The 17,034-nt window shown below is 46.5% G+C and overlaps 6 protein-coding genes across 6 annotated transcripts; all 6 read left to right on the top strand.

Annotated features, from left to right (window-relative positions):
• Positions 1–1,465: 1,465 nt before the first annotated feature.
• TEOVI_000018100 (C2 domain containing protein, putative) lies at positions 1,466–4,873 on the top strand (the record flags this gene model as incomplete). Its single annotated transcript, XM_067220944.1, has 1 exon — positions 1,466–4,873. One exon carries the CDS (start codon positions 1,466–1,468, stop codon positions 4,871–4,873), a length of 3,408 nt encoding a protein of 1,135 aa, XP_067077045.1.
• Positions 4,874–6,045: 1,172 nt separating this feature from the next.
• TEOVI_000018000 (mitogen-activated protein kinase kinase 5, putative) lies at positions 6,046–7,182 on the top strand (the record flags this gene model as incomplete). Its single annotated transcript, XM_067220943.1, has 1 exon — positions 6,046–7,182. The coding sequence occupies one exon, from the start codon at positions 6,046–6,048 to the stop codon at positions 7,180–7,182; it is 1,137 nt and encodes a 378-aa protein (XP_067077044.1).
• A 756-nt stretch (positions 7,183–7,938) lies between these two features.
• On the top strand, positions 7,939–10,581 carry TEOVI_000017900 (pre-mRNA splicing factor ATP-dependent RNA helicase, putative; the record flags this gene model as incomplete). Its single annotated transcript, XM_067220942.1, has 1 exon — positions 7,939–10,581. The coding sequence occupies one exon, from the start codon at positions 7,939–7,941 to the stop codon at positions 10,579–10,581; it is 2,643 nt and encodes an 880-aa protein (XP_067077043.1).
• A 448-nt stretch (positions 10,582–11,029) lies between these two features.
• On the top strand, positions 11,030–11,815 carry TEOVI_000017800 (HIRA-interacting protein 5, putative; the record flags this gene model as incomplete). The annotated part of the gene is made up of 1 exon (XM_067220941.1): positions 11,030–11,815. The coding sequence occupies one exon, from the start codon at positions 11,030–11,032 to the stop codon at positions 11,813–11,815; it is 786 nt and encodes a 261-aa protein (XP_067077042.1).
• A 366-nt stretch (positions 11,816–12,181) lies between these two features.
• On the top strand, positions 12,182–12,928 carry TEOVI_000017700 (eukaryotic translation initiation factor 6 (eIF-6), putative; the record flags this gene model as incomplete). Its single annotated transcript, XM_067220940.1, has 1 exon — positions 12,182–12,928. The coding sequence occupies one exon, from the start codon at positions 12,182–12,184 to the stop codon at positions 12,926–12,928; it is 747 nt and encodes a 248-aa protein (XP_067077041.1).
• A 656-nt stretch (positions 12,929–13,584) lies between these two features.
• Positions 13,585–15,774, top strand: TEOVI_000017600 (SNF1-related protein kinases, putative; the record flags this gene model as incomplete). Its single annotated transcript, XM_067220939.1, has 1 exon — positions 13,585–15,774. The coding sequence occupies one exon, from the start codon at positions 13,585–13,587 to the stop codon at positions 15,772–15,774; it is 2,190 nt and encodes a 729-aa protein (XP_067077040.1).
• Positions 15,775–17,034: the final 1,260 nt, after the last annotated feature.

Here is a 17,034-nt window from a genome sequence, read left to right as displayed (position 1 = left end):
TTTTTTTTCTTTTTTTCTCTGTTATTTGATTCCATCACCCCAGAAGGTCCAGGGAATGGGGCAGGGGAAGGGAGGAGAGGGGTAAGAGTTCTTCTTGAAGGAGGAAACTATGAGAATTTAATTTATTACATTTGTGCGGTTCCTGTTTTTTCTTTTTTTTTCTTTTTTTTTCTTTTCAGGGAAGGGAGGGGAGGGGAGGGGAAGGAGAATGTTACCGCCACCCAGATATGAAGTAAGGATGCGAGGAAGAGGGAAACATGGCGATGGTGATGATGATGATGATTTTTTTTTTTTTAATCGTGACTTTTATGATAATAATGATAATGGTGGCAGCGTTGGTGCCGTTATGACGAAACGTGACTCGAGCGATATGAAAATAGCGGTACACAAATGCCGAAGGAGCCAAATGTTTGGTGTGTGTGTTCATATATATTTTGTACGTACGTGTGATCGTGTTCTCTCTTCCTCCATTTTTTCTTTTAACTTTTTTTCTTTTAGTTTTTTTTGTTTCCAATTTACGCGTATATGTGAGGGGCAAGCACATGTATATATGTACTTGGTAAAGTAAGTGGAGCGTGTGAAATTGCTTGAATAACGAGAAATTTTGTGTGGCAAAAAAAAAAAATAAACAAAATAAAACGAAGTAACAATGGGAAAGTGACAAACTGTACTAACAAGTACCTCCAGATTTGTAGTGCGATCCCATTATTGTTCCATTTCTTTCCCCCTTTTTGCTTTTAAATTATTTTTATGTAATGTATATATGCCTGTGTGCTTGTACTTTTGTTTGCTTTACTGTTACAGTACTGTGTGAGCAGCTGAAGATTGTGTGAATGAGAGTGTGCATATTTGTGGTGAAGAGGGAAGCAAAGAGACTGTTATATTTGTACAAAGTGGGCTGGTCTCCTGCTCTTCCACCTTTTTCTTTTTCTTCATCCGCTCTCTTTTTTTTTTCTTCTCTACTTGAGTTACTGCTCCACCTCTTTTTTTTTTTGAAAAAATTATTCGGGGAAATAATTCACCTTAAGAGATGCTGAAGAGCAACGAACGATAGCAATGAGGATGAGTCCTTTTATATCTACTTTTCTTTCTTTTTTTTTTCACTTTATATATTCAAAGAGAAGTGTTCACGTGAACTGAACGCTATACTTTTTATGATTGTTTGTTGTCATTCATCCAGTAGTGAGTGACTTCAAACAACTCGTTTGAATGCCACTTGCCCAAAGACTTTCTACTCTATTTTCAATGCATCAGCGGGGTCACCAGTCAATTCCTGCTTCATTAGCTTCCGTTAATTTCTCCACCATTTCTTTCTTTTCTCTTTTCTCTTTTCTTTTCTCTTTTTCCCCCTTCTCTACCGACAATATTTTTAGTTAGAGAAGTATCGGGTTTCACCTTTACCTCCATTCCACACGCCTGGGTGTTTAAAGAGATATAAAAAGAAGAAGAGGGAGTGTAAATAATTATGACTGGAGGCAATAGCGGGATCTCTGCTACTGGCGCGGGAAGTGTTGTATTGCTTCCACGCGGAGTGTACGCTACGGTGTTTGAACCAATAAATAGTGCGGAAGAGCAACAGAAAGTGGCGCTTGAGGACTCCGTTAGACGGCCACTTGACGACCATCAAAAAGCGAACATTTCGTCGATGGCAGGGGCGGCTGGACGTTTTGAAGCGCAGCGGCGACTGCGTAAGGCAATGGCTGCAAAGGAGGCAACTATGATTCAACTTAAGCAACTTATTAGAGAATATTCGAGTCCAGGTGAGGGACCTAATCGCAGTAAGGAGCAGCTAAAAATGGTAAATGATAAGGTAACGGGATGTTCTCTAGGTGAAATAAATGGTATACCATCACCAGCGGTAGCACTGGGACATATTGAAAAAGATATTTCTGTGCATCCAGCCGCTGATTTGGCGTGCGATGCGGAGGTTTTGCGCCTCAAACTTGAGAACGAAAAATTATCTGTGAAGGAAACAGCCCTTAAAAGGGAACGTGAGCAGCTGGAAAGGCTCGTTGTTGACCTTCGAAAAGAGTTGGAAGCTTCTGGAGATGCCCTCCGTGATCAAACCGAGCTTCTACAAACCATACGCATCAGCGAGGGCCGCCACGGGTCACATGTCTTCTTCAAACACAAACCTGAAAAACTGTCGGAGCCCATAACCACTGCGGCCCCATCTGAAGAGAGGAAAAAGGGAGGTGAGAAGGATGATGAAAGTGAGAAGGGGAATAAGGAAGAAGATAAGAAAGAGGAAAAGAAAAAAGATACCATATGTGAAGGGGATAAGGTGTCTGACATGCTGAAAAGAATAGAGGCTTTGGAGGGACTTCTCGCCCTCGAGGAAAAAAGGCGGGAAGCGGTGGAAAAGCGGTGTGAGGAACTTCTGGCGATGTCTTCCGAGAGGAAAGCAGGAGATGAGCCGACTCCTTTTGCAGCAAGGACGGCAGATTGGGGTACCGTTGCGGGTCGCCGCGAGGAGGAGGGCGGTAAAACTTTAAAGACTGATCCAGCTTGTAAAGAAAATCTTTTTGAACCGGCACCTGCGGTAGAGGACAGCCCGGGGAAAAGCGCGAAGGACGGCAGGGACACAAATCTCAATCGTGTCATTCGCGTGTTGGTGGAAAAGCACCGTGCTGCACGGGTTGTGTGGGCGAGGCGTGAGAAGGAGTTCAAGCGGTACACGCAAGTACTTGAGTCCGTCATGACACGAATGGAGCGTGGTCTCCCTGCCGAGGAACCAGGCAAAGCAGCTTTATTTAATCTCACCGTATCCCTTGTTGCATGTGAGAACCTACTTAACCGGCGTAACAATGGTGCTCTTTTTATTGATCCCTTTGTTGTGCTCTATTCACCAATTGGCGAAAAGGCACTTGAGACTCTGCCCCGTGAGGACACCAATTGCCCTCAGTTCACAAATGCTGGGGACACTGTTACCTTCAAAGTGGTGAGAGGTTTACCGTGGAGTCTCACATTTGAGGTCTATTCAAGAGGTGTAAACAATACTGGTCTCTTTTTGGGACAGGCAAAAGTACCTGTTGAGTCTTTCTTGGAGGACGTTGCAGTAGACAAACGTTTCCAACGAAAGGTAAGGCTTTGTCCACGCGACCGTGAACCGGATAGTGAAGTTATTCAAAACGCTCATCGCCTAGGTTCCATTATTTTCACTGCATGTATTTCGGTGGTGGGGAGGGATCGAAGAAGTTCTTTTATTCCTGCGGTTTCTCCACGCAACTCTGCCATCACCTCCAGTGGTTGCCGGCGGTCGGTGCTCGACGTGAAGCGGTCAATGGAAGCTGAACATTATGATACCGTCAACGTCGACGTGAGTTGTAGTGCAGGGGAAGAGGCGAGGTGTTGCTCTCCTGCCGACGCTGTAATTCTACGCGTGCTGAGTGCTAAAGGTGTTATAAAGCGTCCTTCGGGCGTGTATTCAAATCCTTACGTTGTAGCGTTCGACAGTGGCACCGGTGAGGAGTTGTTGCACACGCCACCCGTTATGGCATCATCCAACCCTCAGTGGGAGCATTCGGCGCAGGGTAGATGTATAATCCGTCCCGATCACGCGAGAGGGTCTGTCACCTTCCGCGTATATGACCACGACCAAGAGGGGAAGGACCGGTTCCTGGGCGAAGCTCATCTTCCAAAACGTCTGATATTTTCCGGGAAGGAGTTGCATGAACTGAAACTAGAGCCACGAAGGGATGAATCGTTAGAGTACATTCGCCGCAAACAGCACAAACTTGGAAAGTTGGTGGTTCAGTGCGTCCGTAAGAATGCTAGGAGTGAGGGTGAAAGAAGCCGAACCCAGTCCGGGGGAAGTGTGTGCAGGTCAGCACCTTATCCTGGAGCGGTATGTGGATTCACCGAGTCATCAAAGATTCTCCACGAGGATTCTGTTACAAATTGCAAAACAATTTTATTGGACGCTTTGCCTATTCGGGTTACAGTCGAGGCATGCAACGGACTCTGCATTGATCGGTCGGGTGGATATGTAGTGGTGTGTATTGTTTCACCTAATCTGGTGGAGTACATGACCTCCGCAGTATGTGGGACAGCCGACCCCTCGTGGACCGGCACGGACAACTCCGCAACGTTTTCTGTGCACCCTCTAAGCAGTGGCGCCATCCAATTTCATGTAATGGCTCAAGATAGAAAATGCGGCTACGGTGGAAGAATCGTCGGCTGTGCACAAATATCCACTCTGGACCTCTTCCGTCGAGGGTTTGGCAGGAAGAAACTACAGCTTGGAGGCCCTCCAGATCGCGCGGATATCTTACGAAGGCAAAGGCAGTCGGGTCAGGGGACGATCACTGTGTTTTTTTCGCTTCTTTCCTCTCCCCCAGTGCGTGGTGAAGATGAAGTCACTTGCTCTCAGGAAAAACGAGCGGCGGCGGTGTCTCCTGCTGCCGTGACTAACGGCCAGAGTGAGCCGTCCTTGACAAGAAGACAAGATCGCAACACACCCGCTTCTACAGGAGTTGCAATGTCAATATACATCAAGGAAGCTCATGATCTTTTGGACTACGACAAGTCCATGTTTAATGTGCTTGGAGTAACGGATCCACGAGTAACAGTATGGGTAGGGCCCAATCACGCATTCACAACACCTGAAAAACGTGATACTGTGAACCCTAAGTGGAGTTTAGAAGAAGCTGAGTTCCAGGTTTCTGTTGAGCGAGGGCATGTTATACGATTTGAGGTTCAGGATGTAGACACAACTGGTTTTGATAGCTTGGGATCTGCTGTAGTAGATGCCTCTGAGGTGATAGAGTCGCCGGGTGCGCGTACACTTCCAGTGATGCTACGGGAAAAGCAGTACGGAACATTGACGGTTGTTTTTACCCTCGTCGATAAGAAGGATTCGACCAAAGAGTGACGGTAACAAACACGCACAAACACACAGGGAAGGAGTGATGATGATAGCAGTGTATCATAAGTATCCTGACATTTCTTTTTCATTTTTTCCCCTTCCTCACTGTGTTTTGAGTGGAGTCTCACCACTTTTACTATTTTTCTTCCGTATATTATTATATATATATATGTTACCTGTGTGTCCTCTTCCCCCTTTGATCACCGCTCAATAAGCACTGAGTTGCTTTCCACTCGTGTAATGTGCGATAGCGGGGAGAAGGGTTTTTTTCTTTTGGCGTGACCGAAGGGGGTAGTCACTAAAGGTGCCCAAATAAATATATATATTTTTATGAATTGCGAACGTAAATTTATAGAATTTGACCATAGATTTTTGTTGTGCTTGGCTGCTTGTGGGCCTAGTTTGTGGTTAAAAGCCATCATAGATAGAAGCACAAAGATCCTCAAACTATTGTTTGATGGTGAGCCGCTGATTTATTTATTTATTTTTTTTTGCTTGAGGGTACAAGTTACGAGTAAACAAGCACACCTCCTTTTCTGTTTTGGTTCCCTCGCGGAGGTTTTGGTGATTTAGTGAGCCACCGCATCAACATCTTAATGCACCGAGGAACCGCTTGTGCATGACTATCATTGTTATTACTCGCAACACATCTGTTCATTTTGTATCCGCTACCTTTTTTGTACTCGTATGCAGCGAGGACCTTATATGCCGTGCTACATTAAGTTTATTGTGTTGTGATCCACGTAGAGACCTTGCCCTTTTTTTTTTTTTAACGTTAATGCATAAGTGCATATATACAAATAAGTATTTGTGCATTCGTGCTCAATCATGCCGATTGCTAATGCAGCAATAATACAACTTGCTTCACTGTGTTTGTTGAACTCACGTATGCAAACGCACATAAACAAACATATATATATATATATATATATGTATATCTATATTTCTTCACTTATATTTATGTATGTACATCGGCTACAAAGAGAAATAGGAAAGTCGCGGCTCGTAGCGGTTGACCCTCTCTTTAGTACCGAAAGAAGGGGAAACAGGATCTTAACGTTACAAGTGACACTGAAACAACCACAACGCTTGCAAAATAGGTATTTCTGCGCATTTGCAGGTATTCTTTTGTGTGAAAGGGAATTTTCTTCTCTGCCTCACTGTGTGTTGAGTCAACCATGACCGGGTTGAAGATTGACATCGATATGTTGCCGAACGATAGCGACGAAAACCTGCGTATGCTTCACGAGGGCATTCGTCTGGGTGAACTAACCGTGTCCGCGGAGGGTCTCACAACGTCTATGGGACAAAAATACGTCCTTTCACCAGAGGATGTACTTGTCAACAATACGAGTTTTTTAGGCCGTGGAAGCAGTGGTTCTGTCCGTCGGGCCACACACCGAAAAACTGGAAAAGAAATTGCACTCAAGGAAATAAAGTTCACAGGTCAAACCCGCATGATGGAGATTCGACGTGAACTTGAAACCCTTCACCGTGGCGGCGGGCCGTCCCCATATTTGGTTGATTTCTACGGCGCATTTTGTCATGAGGGCTCCGTTTTCATTGCCATGGAGTGTATGGATGGTAGTTTAGACGGTGTGGCAGGGTCTGTTCCTCCAAAAGTTTTAGAGTGTATCACACGGAGTATTCTTCGCGGTTTGTCTTATCTTCACAAGGATAGGCATCTCATTCACCGCGATATAAAACCCAGTAACATCTTGTACAGCCGGGATGGGAGCATCAAAATATCAGACTTTGGAGCAAGTTCGTGTCTGGAGTGCACCCGCGGAAATGCATTTAGCTTCGTTGGAACACTTACCTATATGAGTCCTGAGCGTTTGAAAGGGGAACCGTATTCTTTCCCGGCGGATATATGGTCACTTGGTCTTGCTGTTGCTGAACTCGCCCTTGGCAAGTGCCCATTCATTGATAGGCTTTCACGGGCTAATGGTTCTACAGAGGGTTGCTTTTGGGTTCTACTGCAGCATTTAAATGGTGATGGTCCTGTGATTTCTCTTCCATCATCCATGAATGCTTCAATGACAGATTTCATCACGACGTGCATTCAAAGGGAACCGTCCAAGCGCCCGACGTGTGATGAACTCCGGCGGCACCCTTTTGTTGCCGAAGGGGACGAGGAGAATGACAAGAATGTCATCAAACAATGGCTCTCCACCATGCAACCGAAGTCTTCGTCACACGACATAGCTGATGTGGATGGTGTATGCCGAATGCAGCAGGTGCCGTGTAGCATGGGTGGTGCGGATGAATCATCATTCGATCTCGACGAGGAACTAAATAAGTTGGTGCAGTGAAAGTGTTGGAGTGCCGAAACATGGTGTAGAACGACATGTGTATTTATTTTAGGTGTCACCGTTGTTATCGACGGGCAAGGACTGTGAGAGGACATTACATGTTGGTGGCGGAGTGTGGGGTGCGTGGGTAATGAAATACTATGAACGAAGGGTTGTTTTACACATTAATATTTTACGTACTATGTGGTTTCAAGTGCAAATGTATTGGCGGCTGTTGTTCGGCACAGGGTGAACCAACACTCAGTTTCCGTTTCTCTTACTTTATACCGCTGTTTCTTTCCTTTCATTAAACTTCTTCTTTTTACTTTTTTTTTTTTCTTCTTCAGTCATGTATTTCGTGTGTTGTGGCGTCGAGGACGCGATATGGTGCTAGAAGTCATTGTCTTTTTTTCCCTATTTTGCTTTAAAATATCGCATTAACAATATTTCGTGTGTGTTCGTGGGAGGGGGGCGGCGGTGGGGAAGGCGCGATAGCGCCTAACAAACAAAAAGGATGGAATATAAGTTGGGTCTTTCCACCCAGCTGCTTTTTTTTTTTTTGCAGTCCCCTCACATGGGGTAGGTCGAATGCTGCAGGAAATTTAAAAAAAACGGTAATTTTTGGTTATCTTCAATGTTTTTTAAAAATGTTGGAATCATCTTTTTATTTTTATTTTAAAGAAACTCTCCTTTCCCTCTCTTTTCCATCATGCTACTCGGTGGTTTCACACATGTAAATAAAAAGGGGGAGGATCACTCAGTTATCTTCCGAAGCAAATGGACAGGGAAGCCATGCGTCGGGCTCAGCAGACATCTCGTGATGCTTATTTACGCAAGCGTGCTGCTATGCGAGAGAAGGCAGCATCTGTTGTCCTGCAGGAGAAGATCACTGAGATAGAGGCCGGAGTGTTGCCCAGTTCCTTTACTGAAATTGAGTTGTTAAGCAAGCGTGCTCAAGAGGTGAAGGCTGCTGAGCGGCTGCAGGTTGCAGCAAACATGCGACAGGAAATAATCACGCTGGATGGGGGACCGGCTCTTGGAGAAAAGCGCCATCGGGATGTGGTGGTTCCACCGCTGATCCAGGAGGAAATGATTGTCCAGGAGGATACGCAGAGACACGCGGAGGCGTCCCACGGTTTTGTGGCGATGGACAAAGCCATCATTGATGATCGCATCGAGAAGCATGATTACACGGAAGAAGTGACAGAAGAGGAGATAAAGCGTGAGCGCACAGCGGCGCTACAAAATCAGAACCGCCGGTTGCAGGAGCAGCGCCGCTCTCTTCCCATTTATCAGTCGCGTGGTGCACTTCTTGAATTGATTCGGAACAATCCCGTGGTGATCATTGTGGGAGAAACTGGTTCAGGTAAGACAACGCAGCTGCTTCAGTACCTCTACGAGGAGAATTTACACGAACCTGCCCCACCCACGTCTGCGAACGCGGAAGGTGTGACATCTGAACCCGTAGGGGAAGTGACACAAGGGAAGCGACTTATATGCACGCAGCCGAGGAGGCTCGCTGCCATTAGTGTTGCCGAGCGTGTAGCACAAGAAATGAATACGCGATGTGGTAGCATCGTAGGATACAAGGTGCGTTTTGATGACCGTACTGGGCCGCTGACACGTGTTCTTTTCGTGACGGATGGTATGATGCTGAAGGAAGTTGTCGGAGACCCAAGCCTTAACACAGTCGCCGCCATCATGGTGGATGAAGCCCATGAAAGGTCCCTCAATACTGACATACTCCTTGGACTGCTAAAGGATATCATACGGGGTAACAAACAGTTGAGGGTAATTGTGGCGAGTGCGACAATAAATGCGGATAAATTTAGCGACTTCTTTAATAGAGCACCCATATTTACAGTAAAAGGCCGCTCCTTTCCCGTTGATACTTCGTACATCACTGAACCAGTTGCTGACTATGTGAAGGCCAGTGTGGATTGTATACTCATGCTCCACGCTACGAAGCCGCTGCCAGGGGACATCCTTGTCTTTCTTCCAGGACAGGAAGAAATCGAAAGTTGTGCTGCCGCCGTTCGCGAGGCTCTTGTTGAGACCGCCGGTCAACTCCGTCCTTTGTTGGTTCTTCCCGTCTATTCCTCCCTTCCCCCTCGTGAGCAGAAGCGGATATATGAGGTGCCTCCGCCAAACACCAGGAAGGTTGTTATCGCCACAAATATTGCGGAAACGTCCATCACTATTGATGGCATAGTGTATGTTGTGGACTGTGGACTGTGTAAGCAGAATTACTATAACCACCGGGCAATGATAGAGGAACTTCGGGTGCTTCCCATTTCACAGGCAAGTGCTACACAGCGGGCGGGCCGTGCTGGGCGTACACGGGAAGGTGATTGTTATCGTCTTTACACAACCTACACGTTTCATAATGAGTTCCCCTCGGAAACCGTTCCCGAGATTTTGCGGTCTTCGATGAGCTCTGTCGTTCTGCAACTCAAGGCTCTTGGCATCAACAATTTACTTCAGTTTGAGTTTATTGATGCACCGTCGACGGCCTCACTAGAGCGAGCCTTGGATCACCTATACCTGCTTGGTGCCATGAAGCAAGATGGCCGACTGACACTTACCGGGAGGCGCATGGCAGAGTTCCCTTTGGACCCGTCGCTAAGCAAAAGTGTTATTCGTGCCTCTGCAATGGGGTGCTTGCGACACATGGCAATTGCTGTGGCGATGCTTTCTTTGGACTCCATTTTCATAAATACAAGAGATCCAAAGGAGCGTATAGCCATGACGAGCGCAAGGGATAAGATGTTTTCCTCCGGCAATGGCGATGTTGTTGGCTATGTTCGGCTAATGGAGGAGTGGCTGCGGTCAGGGTCCTTGAAGCAGGAATTCTGCGATACAAATTATGTGAATTCTAAGTCTCTCTTGCGCGCGCGGGACATTCTTGACCAAATACTCAAAACGTGTGAGCGACTTGGTTTTGATCTTCCAAATGGACAGGAAGCTGATGCTCTCTCTGTAGAGGCTTTGACAAAAGCTCTGCTTTCAGGGTTCTTTATGAACGTTTCCGTACTAGGTCTGGATAAACGAACGTACTCCATTGTGCGCCCGATTGACCCCACCGTAAGTCGTTTGGGTGCTGCATCTCAAGTTGGCAGTGGTAATCGCTTCGGTGATGCAGAATCTGCGGTGGAGTTACATCCCTCAAGTTATCTTTTCCGAACTGGCACGAGCACACATGGTGAGAGAAGCAAAGGTTTACCTCCTACTCCTTCCATGGTTGCGATGGAAGAAAGACCACGCCTCGTAGTTTTTACACAGCTTCGCTGCACGAAAAAGCGGTACATGATGCACGTTACGGCCGTCCCATCCGCCGACTGGGTGTTGGCCGTCGCCCCTGTAAATTACTTTACAAAGGAAGAGTTGGAGGTCGAAACGCACAAGCGGAAACACGTTTGAAAAATCGTTGACTGGCTTTCCCAACCCCGCCGCAGTGGATGGGATGGTGTCTGGTAAGGGCACGTATTTGGCATCGGATTCGTTGTTCTTTTGTGTGATATTTTGTTCCGTTGAAACCGTTGCGGCTGTCGTACGCTTTCTCGGTTAGGCAACGGTGATGCGACTATCCATAAAGCGCGTTAATGACAATTCTCCTCTTTCGCCTGTGTTGTGACAACACTGGTACTTCGTTCATTTCACTCTTTTGTTTTCCCTTACTCCCTTTCGGAATTGCTTTGTAGGGGTTGAACATAGTGAACAGTTTAGAACCCTGTCGTCGGACGGGTATTGGACGGTGAAAGTTTATGGTGAACTGGTGTTCCACCTCCGTCTCATCACGGGGCTGAATGGTAGGTTCTGTTATTACCATTATTTATAGCACTTTTCGGGGACACCACCGGGGCTCATCATGCTACGTGGCACACGGCTCATGTTGATGATGCAGTTGCACTCTCTCCCAACGCCAAATCCTTCTTGTTACACTTTTCATATCCCATCATCCACGTACGACAACTTTATTCCGGATGGTCAGACATGCGATGTTGCGCATATGGGCCTTGCGTGGGTTCATCCGCTTAGTCAGGGTATCTTCGAACAGTACCCGCAGGAGGTAGCGAGTGTCTTCATTGCTCCCCGGCATACGTCCATAACGGTACATCCCCACGTCGACTGGAATAAATTGGAGTGGAGTATCAGTTCTTTTATCGGGCATTACCTTGTCTTCACAAACGCATGCTTTCCTGCCGCAGCAGAATATGCTTTGCTTGAGGATGACCTTGTGATCCACGAGGATGACTCAGAGGTTTTGCAGTGCATTAAGGAGTTGGTGCGGGAACAGGTGCGCCCAATGGTTCAGCGTGACGGTGGTGACGTGAAACTCCTTAACTTCAACGAAAAAACAGGCGTTGTATCACTTGCTATGCTCGGTGCGTGCCGCACCTGTCCATCATCACAAAACACGTTAAAGGATGGTGTGGAGCGACTATTGAAGCACTTCTTGCCGGAGGTGAAGGAAGTAGTGGAGGCGAAAGGGCATGCATTCTACGAGGAATACGGACTTTTGTTTGATTCGGAGAAGGCACTCCGCGAAGAAGCTGCTCGTGTAGACGCAGTGCGCCGGAGAAAAATTTCTATCTACACCACGGCGCCACTCATGCCTTTCGAGGCGTTGAATGAGCCCGATGGGGATGAGTGAGCGTTTAAGTAACTTGCAGTTTACTGTGCGTGAATCGGCGTCACTTCCCACTGTTGCTCTCGCGGATGGTAGTCATAGTTTACCGTTTCGATTTATGACAGTTGAGTAGCAGCGCAGAGCGTATCAATATACTCTGGTTGTCATTTAGTGTATTCGTTATTACTTGTATCTCCTTTCCCCTCCTTTTGCCTGGCATCACTGGCCCGCATACCGGAATGTTTCAACTTTAGTTGTGCTCTTTCTCGTCTCTTTAAACTATTTCACTCCGCTCCTTCCCCCCTTTTTTTCAAAAAAAACCTGTAAAACGTCATACTGCTATTTGTACATTAGTGTGGAGCCACGTGGAATTAAGAGAGGGAGCTAAGTATGACACTGCGTACGCGCTTCGAGAGCTCTGACGATGTGGGTGTGTTTGCCCGCCTAACGAACGCGTATTGTCTTGTCGCGGCTGGTGCTTCACAGAACTTCTATTCCGTGTTTGAGCAGGAGTTGGCATCACATATTCCCGTTGTGTACACGTCGATTGGCGGTTCTCGCGTTGTGGGCCGTCTGACGATTGGAAACCGCCATGGTCTCGTCGTGCCATCCATCACCACTGACCAGGAGCTCCAACATCTGCGCAACTCCCTTCCTGATTCTGTGAAGGTGCAGATGGTGGAAGAGCGGCTCAGTGCGTTAGGAAACTGCGTTGTATGCAATGACCACGTTGCACTTATCCACACGGATCTGAGTCGGGAGACGGAGGAAGTGATTCGTGACACGCTGCAGGTGCAGACATTCCGTACATCCATTGCAGAGAATGCTCTGGTCGGTAGCTACGCAGCCGTGACGAATAAGGGTTGCATGGTGCACCCAAAGACACCAGCACAAGATATGGATGAGATTGCTTCACTTCTGCAGGTCCCCGTGGTGGCTGGGACAATTAACCGCGGTAATGCAGCCATTGGCTCCGGTCTTGTGGTGAATGACTGGGCAGCGTTCTGTGGGCTCAACACCACTGCAACGGAAATAACAGTGGTGGAGCGCATCTTCCAGCTTCGTAGGGATTTAGGTGGGGATGAGTCGAACTTACTGCAGCAGTTGCGCGATACGTTGGTGGATGAACTGGCATAATGTGGTGTTAATCGTCGGGCGCATCCGAGACGAAGATAATGGACAATTCATCTTTCGAAAGAACATTATCTGTTGTTCCGCTTCTCTTTTTAATAGTAATCAACACTAACGCGGGCTAAAGTACCGAGTCTTTAAACGTTTTTGTATTCTTCTCCCTTTCCTCCCTCCCCTCTTGTTTGTACGCGGGGAGAGATGCTTTGGACCAGAACGCGTTAGTGTGGGGGTTCAATCAACAACTCAATTGCGATATTTCACTTACCGGTATCATTTGTCTATTCTTCTATTCCTTTTCGATTTCTTCGTTAGTCGTCGTTTGATTTGCTTCTTTGACGAGGGGCAAAGAGTTGAAAAAGGAAGCAGCAACAAAGAAACGTAAAAAAAGACAGATTTATATATTGGCTCATAGGGGTTAATAAAGCACGTTATATTATTATTACCGTTGTTAGTGAAGAACTGAGAAGTATAGGTTATATACCACGCTGATCTACACCTATACTTTGTTCTCAACGAAAACTGTTTTACCACATCGCATCCGAAGTCACGAGGTAAAGGGGGTGGAGGTTTAATCTGACCAAAAAAGGAGTCAGGTTACAGGTAGTGGCAAGAGGAAGAAGTGGAGGTGGTGTCGACGCTACGGTAAATAAACTGAGTGTGTGATGAGTCAGCGGTTCGGACCGTATCGAGTGGGGGAGACGATTGGACGCGGCACATTCGCTAAAGTGAAGATTGCAGTACATGAGCTAACGGACACAAAAGTTGCCCTTAAGATCATCCCCCGGAAGGTTATGGATGATTCCAAGTCCAGCACGAAACTGACGCGCGAAATTGGGATACTGCGTACGCTGCAGCATCCAAACATAATGAAACTCTACCAGGTGGTGCAAACCAAGCAGGATATTGTGCTGATACTGGAATATGTATCCGGTGGGGAGTTGTTTGATTATATATGCCAGCGGGGGCCGCTTGCTGAAGATGTTGTACGACACATCTTTCAGCAAATAGCAGCAGGTGTTGCATACTGTCACAGATACCGTGTCATTCACCGTGATCTCAAACCAGAGAATATCCTGTTGGAGAAGAATACGAACACCGTGAAGATTGCTGACTTTGGTTTGTCGTCGTACACACACGATGGTCGCTTCTTAGAAACTAGCTGCGGCACACCAAACTATGCTTCACCGCAGGTGGTCAGTGGTGAGATGTATGCAGGACCCGATACAGATGTGTGGAGTTGTGGTGTAATTCTTTACACAATGTTGGTGGGCGCTCTTCCCTTCGAGGACACAAATGTGGCAGCACTCTTCCAAAAGATCAAAAGGGCGGAGTACCTGGTACCTGAAAGCGTGTCACCACAGGCACATGATCTTCTGCGGCGAATGCTGGTGGTAAACCCGCTTGAGCGCGCCACGATGGAGCAGGTAATTCAGCACCCATGGGTTCGGCCTCACTATCCCCCCTGTCTCCTGTCTTTGCACTATGATGCCATTCTTCACTCCATGCGCTTCGGCAAGTCACTGGAGCTATGTGGCGAGGAATTGGATGAAAAAGTAGTTGAGGATGTAGCGGAACTATTCGAGGTCCCTACTAGCGAGGTTGCTGCTGCTATTTCTAAATACGACAACAGCATGTCGGGGTTGTTTACGTCTAATACGGGCACTGACGGTGAAGCTGCGACACGGTACCCTGCCCAGTCCTTCTACGAGTCTTACGCAAACGCCGTGGACGTCAAGCATTGGCCGTCGCCGCTTGTTATTTCTCATGCGGAGAAGGCTCTTCGTGATAAGGAAAATAATATGTACGTGTCGTATCTTATATTGTTACAGCGCAAACAGCAGGAGACTCCCCTCCAAGCACTTCCCTCTTCAGATCTAACAACTGACGCTGTGGGTTCTTTCTTCATGTCAATGGGCGTGAATCAGGGTTACGGCTCTCTTACCGCCAACTCTTTGCAACCAATGTCGCTGTTTGGAATATCTCTTCCTCAAAGTTTGGCGCCACAATCAAATGGAGATGCCCTACAACTTATGCAAAAGCAAGGCAACGTAACCTTTTGTGGTTCGCTTCCCGCGCATGTGCAAGCAGAGAAGCTGGAATTGGTGGAGATAGATGCTTATATGGAAAGCTATAATAAAGTAGTGGAACCGTTCATTCCATTATACTCCTCTACATCGAAGCGTACGCTTCTGGGTAAACTGTTTCGTGTGACTGAGATCCCAGTTTCTGTCAATTCTGATTTATCTTCTTTGCGAGGGTCGTTCGCGTCCACTGTTGATGAGGAGCTCGGCGGTTCACTCATCAGGTCAATGGTCGGTTCCCGTTCAGCTCCTGCCTCATCTCACAGAGATCCTAACCGGCTCCTTCGGCCTCTGTCCTCCACGAAGAAACAAAAAATCAGTAAAACCACAGCGGAGAAAAGTAGGGCAAAGCGGGTTGACACCGCAGGATCCGCAGCGGGAAAGTCATCGGAAGTACTTCAGTGCAATGTGGTTGCTAAACCTGGTTTTAATGGTTATATGCACAACGGTGTGCGGTTTGTCAACATAGACGCGGCAGCGACGTTGCGCTGTGTATACAGCTCTCTGAAAGCTGAGGGGCTGCTATGGAAACAAATACGTCCTTTTTATCTTGCGGCCGTCATGCACCCGTGTGTAAAACTACAGGTGAGGATTTTTAGGATCCAGGCAAATGACCAAGTAGTTGATGTGAGAGTGTCATCGCAGAGTGGAATGATGGGTTGCGTGACGGCTGCAAAACTCATAGATCGGTTGTGGAGTAAAGCTGCGGCCCTTACGCCTGTAAAGGTAGAAGAGGGACCACGGTTGGGTAAGTTCACCGTATGCACTTGATGTGAGTGACAGTTTTTGTTACTTCACTCCCCTATTTCTTTCCATACTTTTTTCCTTTTTTTGAAAAGAAAAGCACTTGACTTTGCTTACTCGTTTCTCACTTTGTTTTGCTTCAAATGGCCGTGTTTTACGATCGGGAAGGTTGTGTGCATTTATCACTACCGATTTTTCTCTTTTTATTTCTTTAGTTTTTGTTATTTTTGTTTTGTAGTATGTGGAGATGCAGGTGATCTCCAAACGGGTCATTTTTTTTTTTGAGTTCTTGTGTTTACTTATAACTAATGCATTACGAGAGGGAAGCTCAAGAAAAAGTAAATTCAAGTAGCGAAACCAAAGAAAGGACGTGACAGTGGTGGGAAAGAAAATAGATCAGTTAGTGAAAGGAACATACGAGTGAACTAACGGTTTTACGTTGGGGGAAAAATATTATGTGAAATAGGAAAATCAGGTGAATACAAACGTGCTTGTGCGCTTTTTTTCTTTGTTATTTATCTTTACCCAATATTTGACGGCAACTCGATTCGGGTGGTTCGACGTTGGATCGTAGGGGGTTGTGAGGGTCAGTAGTTCCTCTTTTTCGTTTCTTTTCTTCTCTTGTTAATGCTATTTCTTTTTATGTGACATGCGAGTGTTGACTTCCGTTTTCTTTTACTTTTTTCTCTTCTTTTTTTTTTTCGTTGGGTTTAATTTAACCGGGGGTTGGGTTGTTGTCTTCCTTCATTACAATTGTCATTGTCATTATGGTCCCTTGATCAACATTGCCCTCGGCGTTGGTGTTGCTCCTATTCAAACTTTGTTTCTTCACTTTTCGTTTATCCTGCGGTTATTTCGCATTCTGTTTCGTTTCTTATCGCCCTCCCCCTCCCAACCCCCATCCCGGTGCTCAGCTTTTGAAAGGGAGATAAATATCATTTGTGTTAACAATGACAGACGTAATGAGTGAACGAACGAATTATTTTTGGGAAACGTGTGCGTGCGTGTGTGTGTGTGTATGTGGTAATGTATGCGTCATAACTAAGGCTGAGGGCGTTTACTTCGCTTTTTCTTTAGGTCTTTTTTTTTTGTTGCGTATCCTTCTCCCACTTGAGACTATTTTTTTTACTCAAAGGAGGAAGACGGAAATGTTCGGAAGGAAGTTGTGGGTGGAAGAGATAGTAGTGAAGAGGAACCGGTCTCAAATGAAATTTGGAAATGTGTGCCATCCCCGTTTTTGGGCCTGTGCGTAACATATTTGCTCTCATAAATGATGCTAACATATGA

The sequence above is a fragment of the Trypanosoma equiperdum genome (genome assembly GCF_001457755.1).
Source record: "Trypanosoma equiperdum strain OVI genome assembly, contig: ctg_125, whole genome shotgun sequence".
NCBI classification, from domain to species: domain Eukaryota; phylum Euglenozoa; class Kinetoplastea; order Trypanosomatida; family Trypanosomatidae; genus Trypanosoma; species Trypanosoma equiperdum.
The sequence above is the reverse complement of the archived record's forward strand: the minus strand, read 5'-3'. Positions and strand labels throughout refer to the sequence as shown.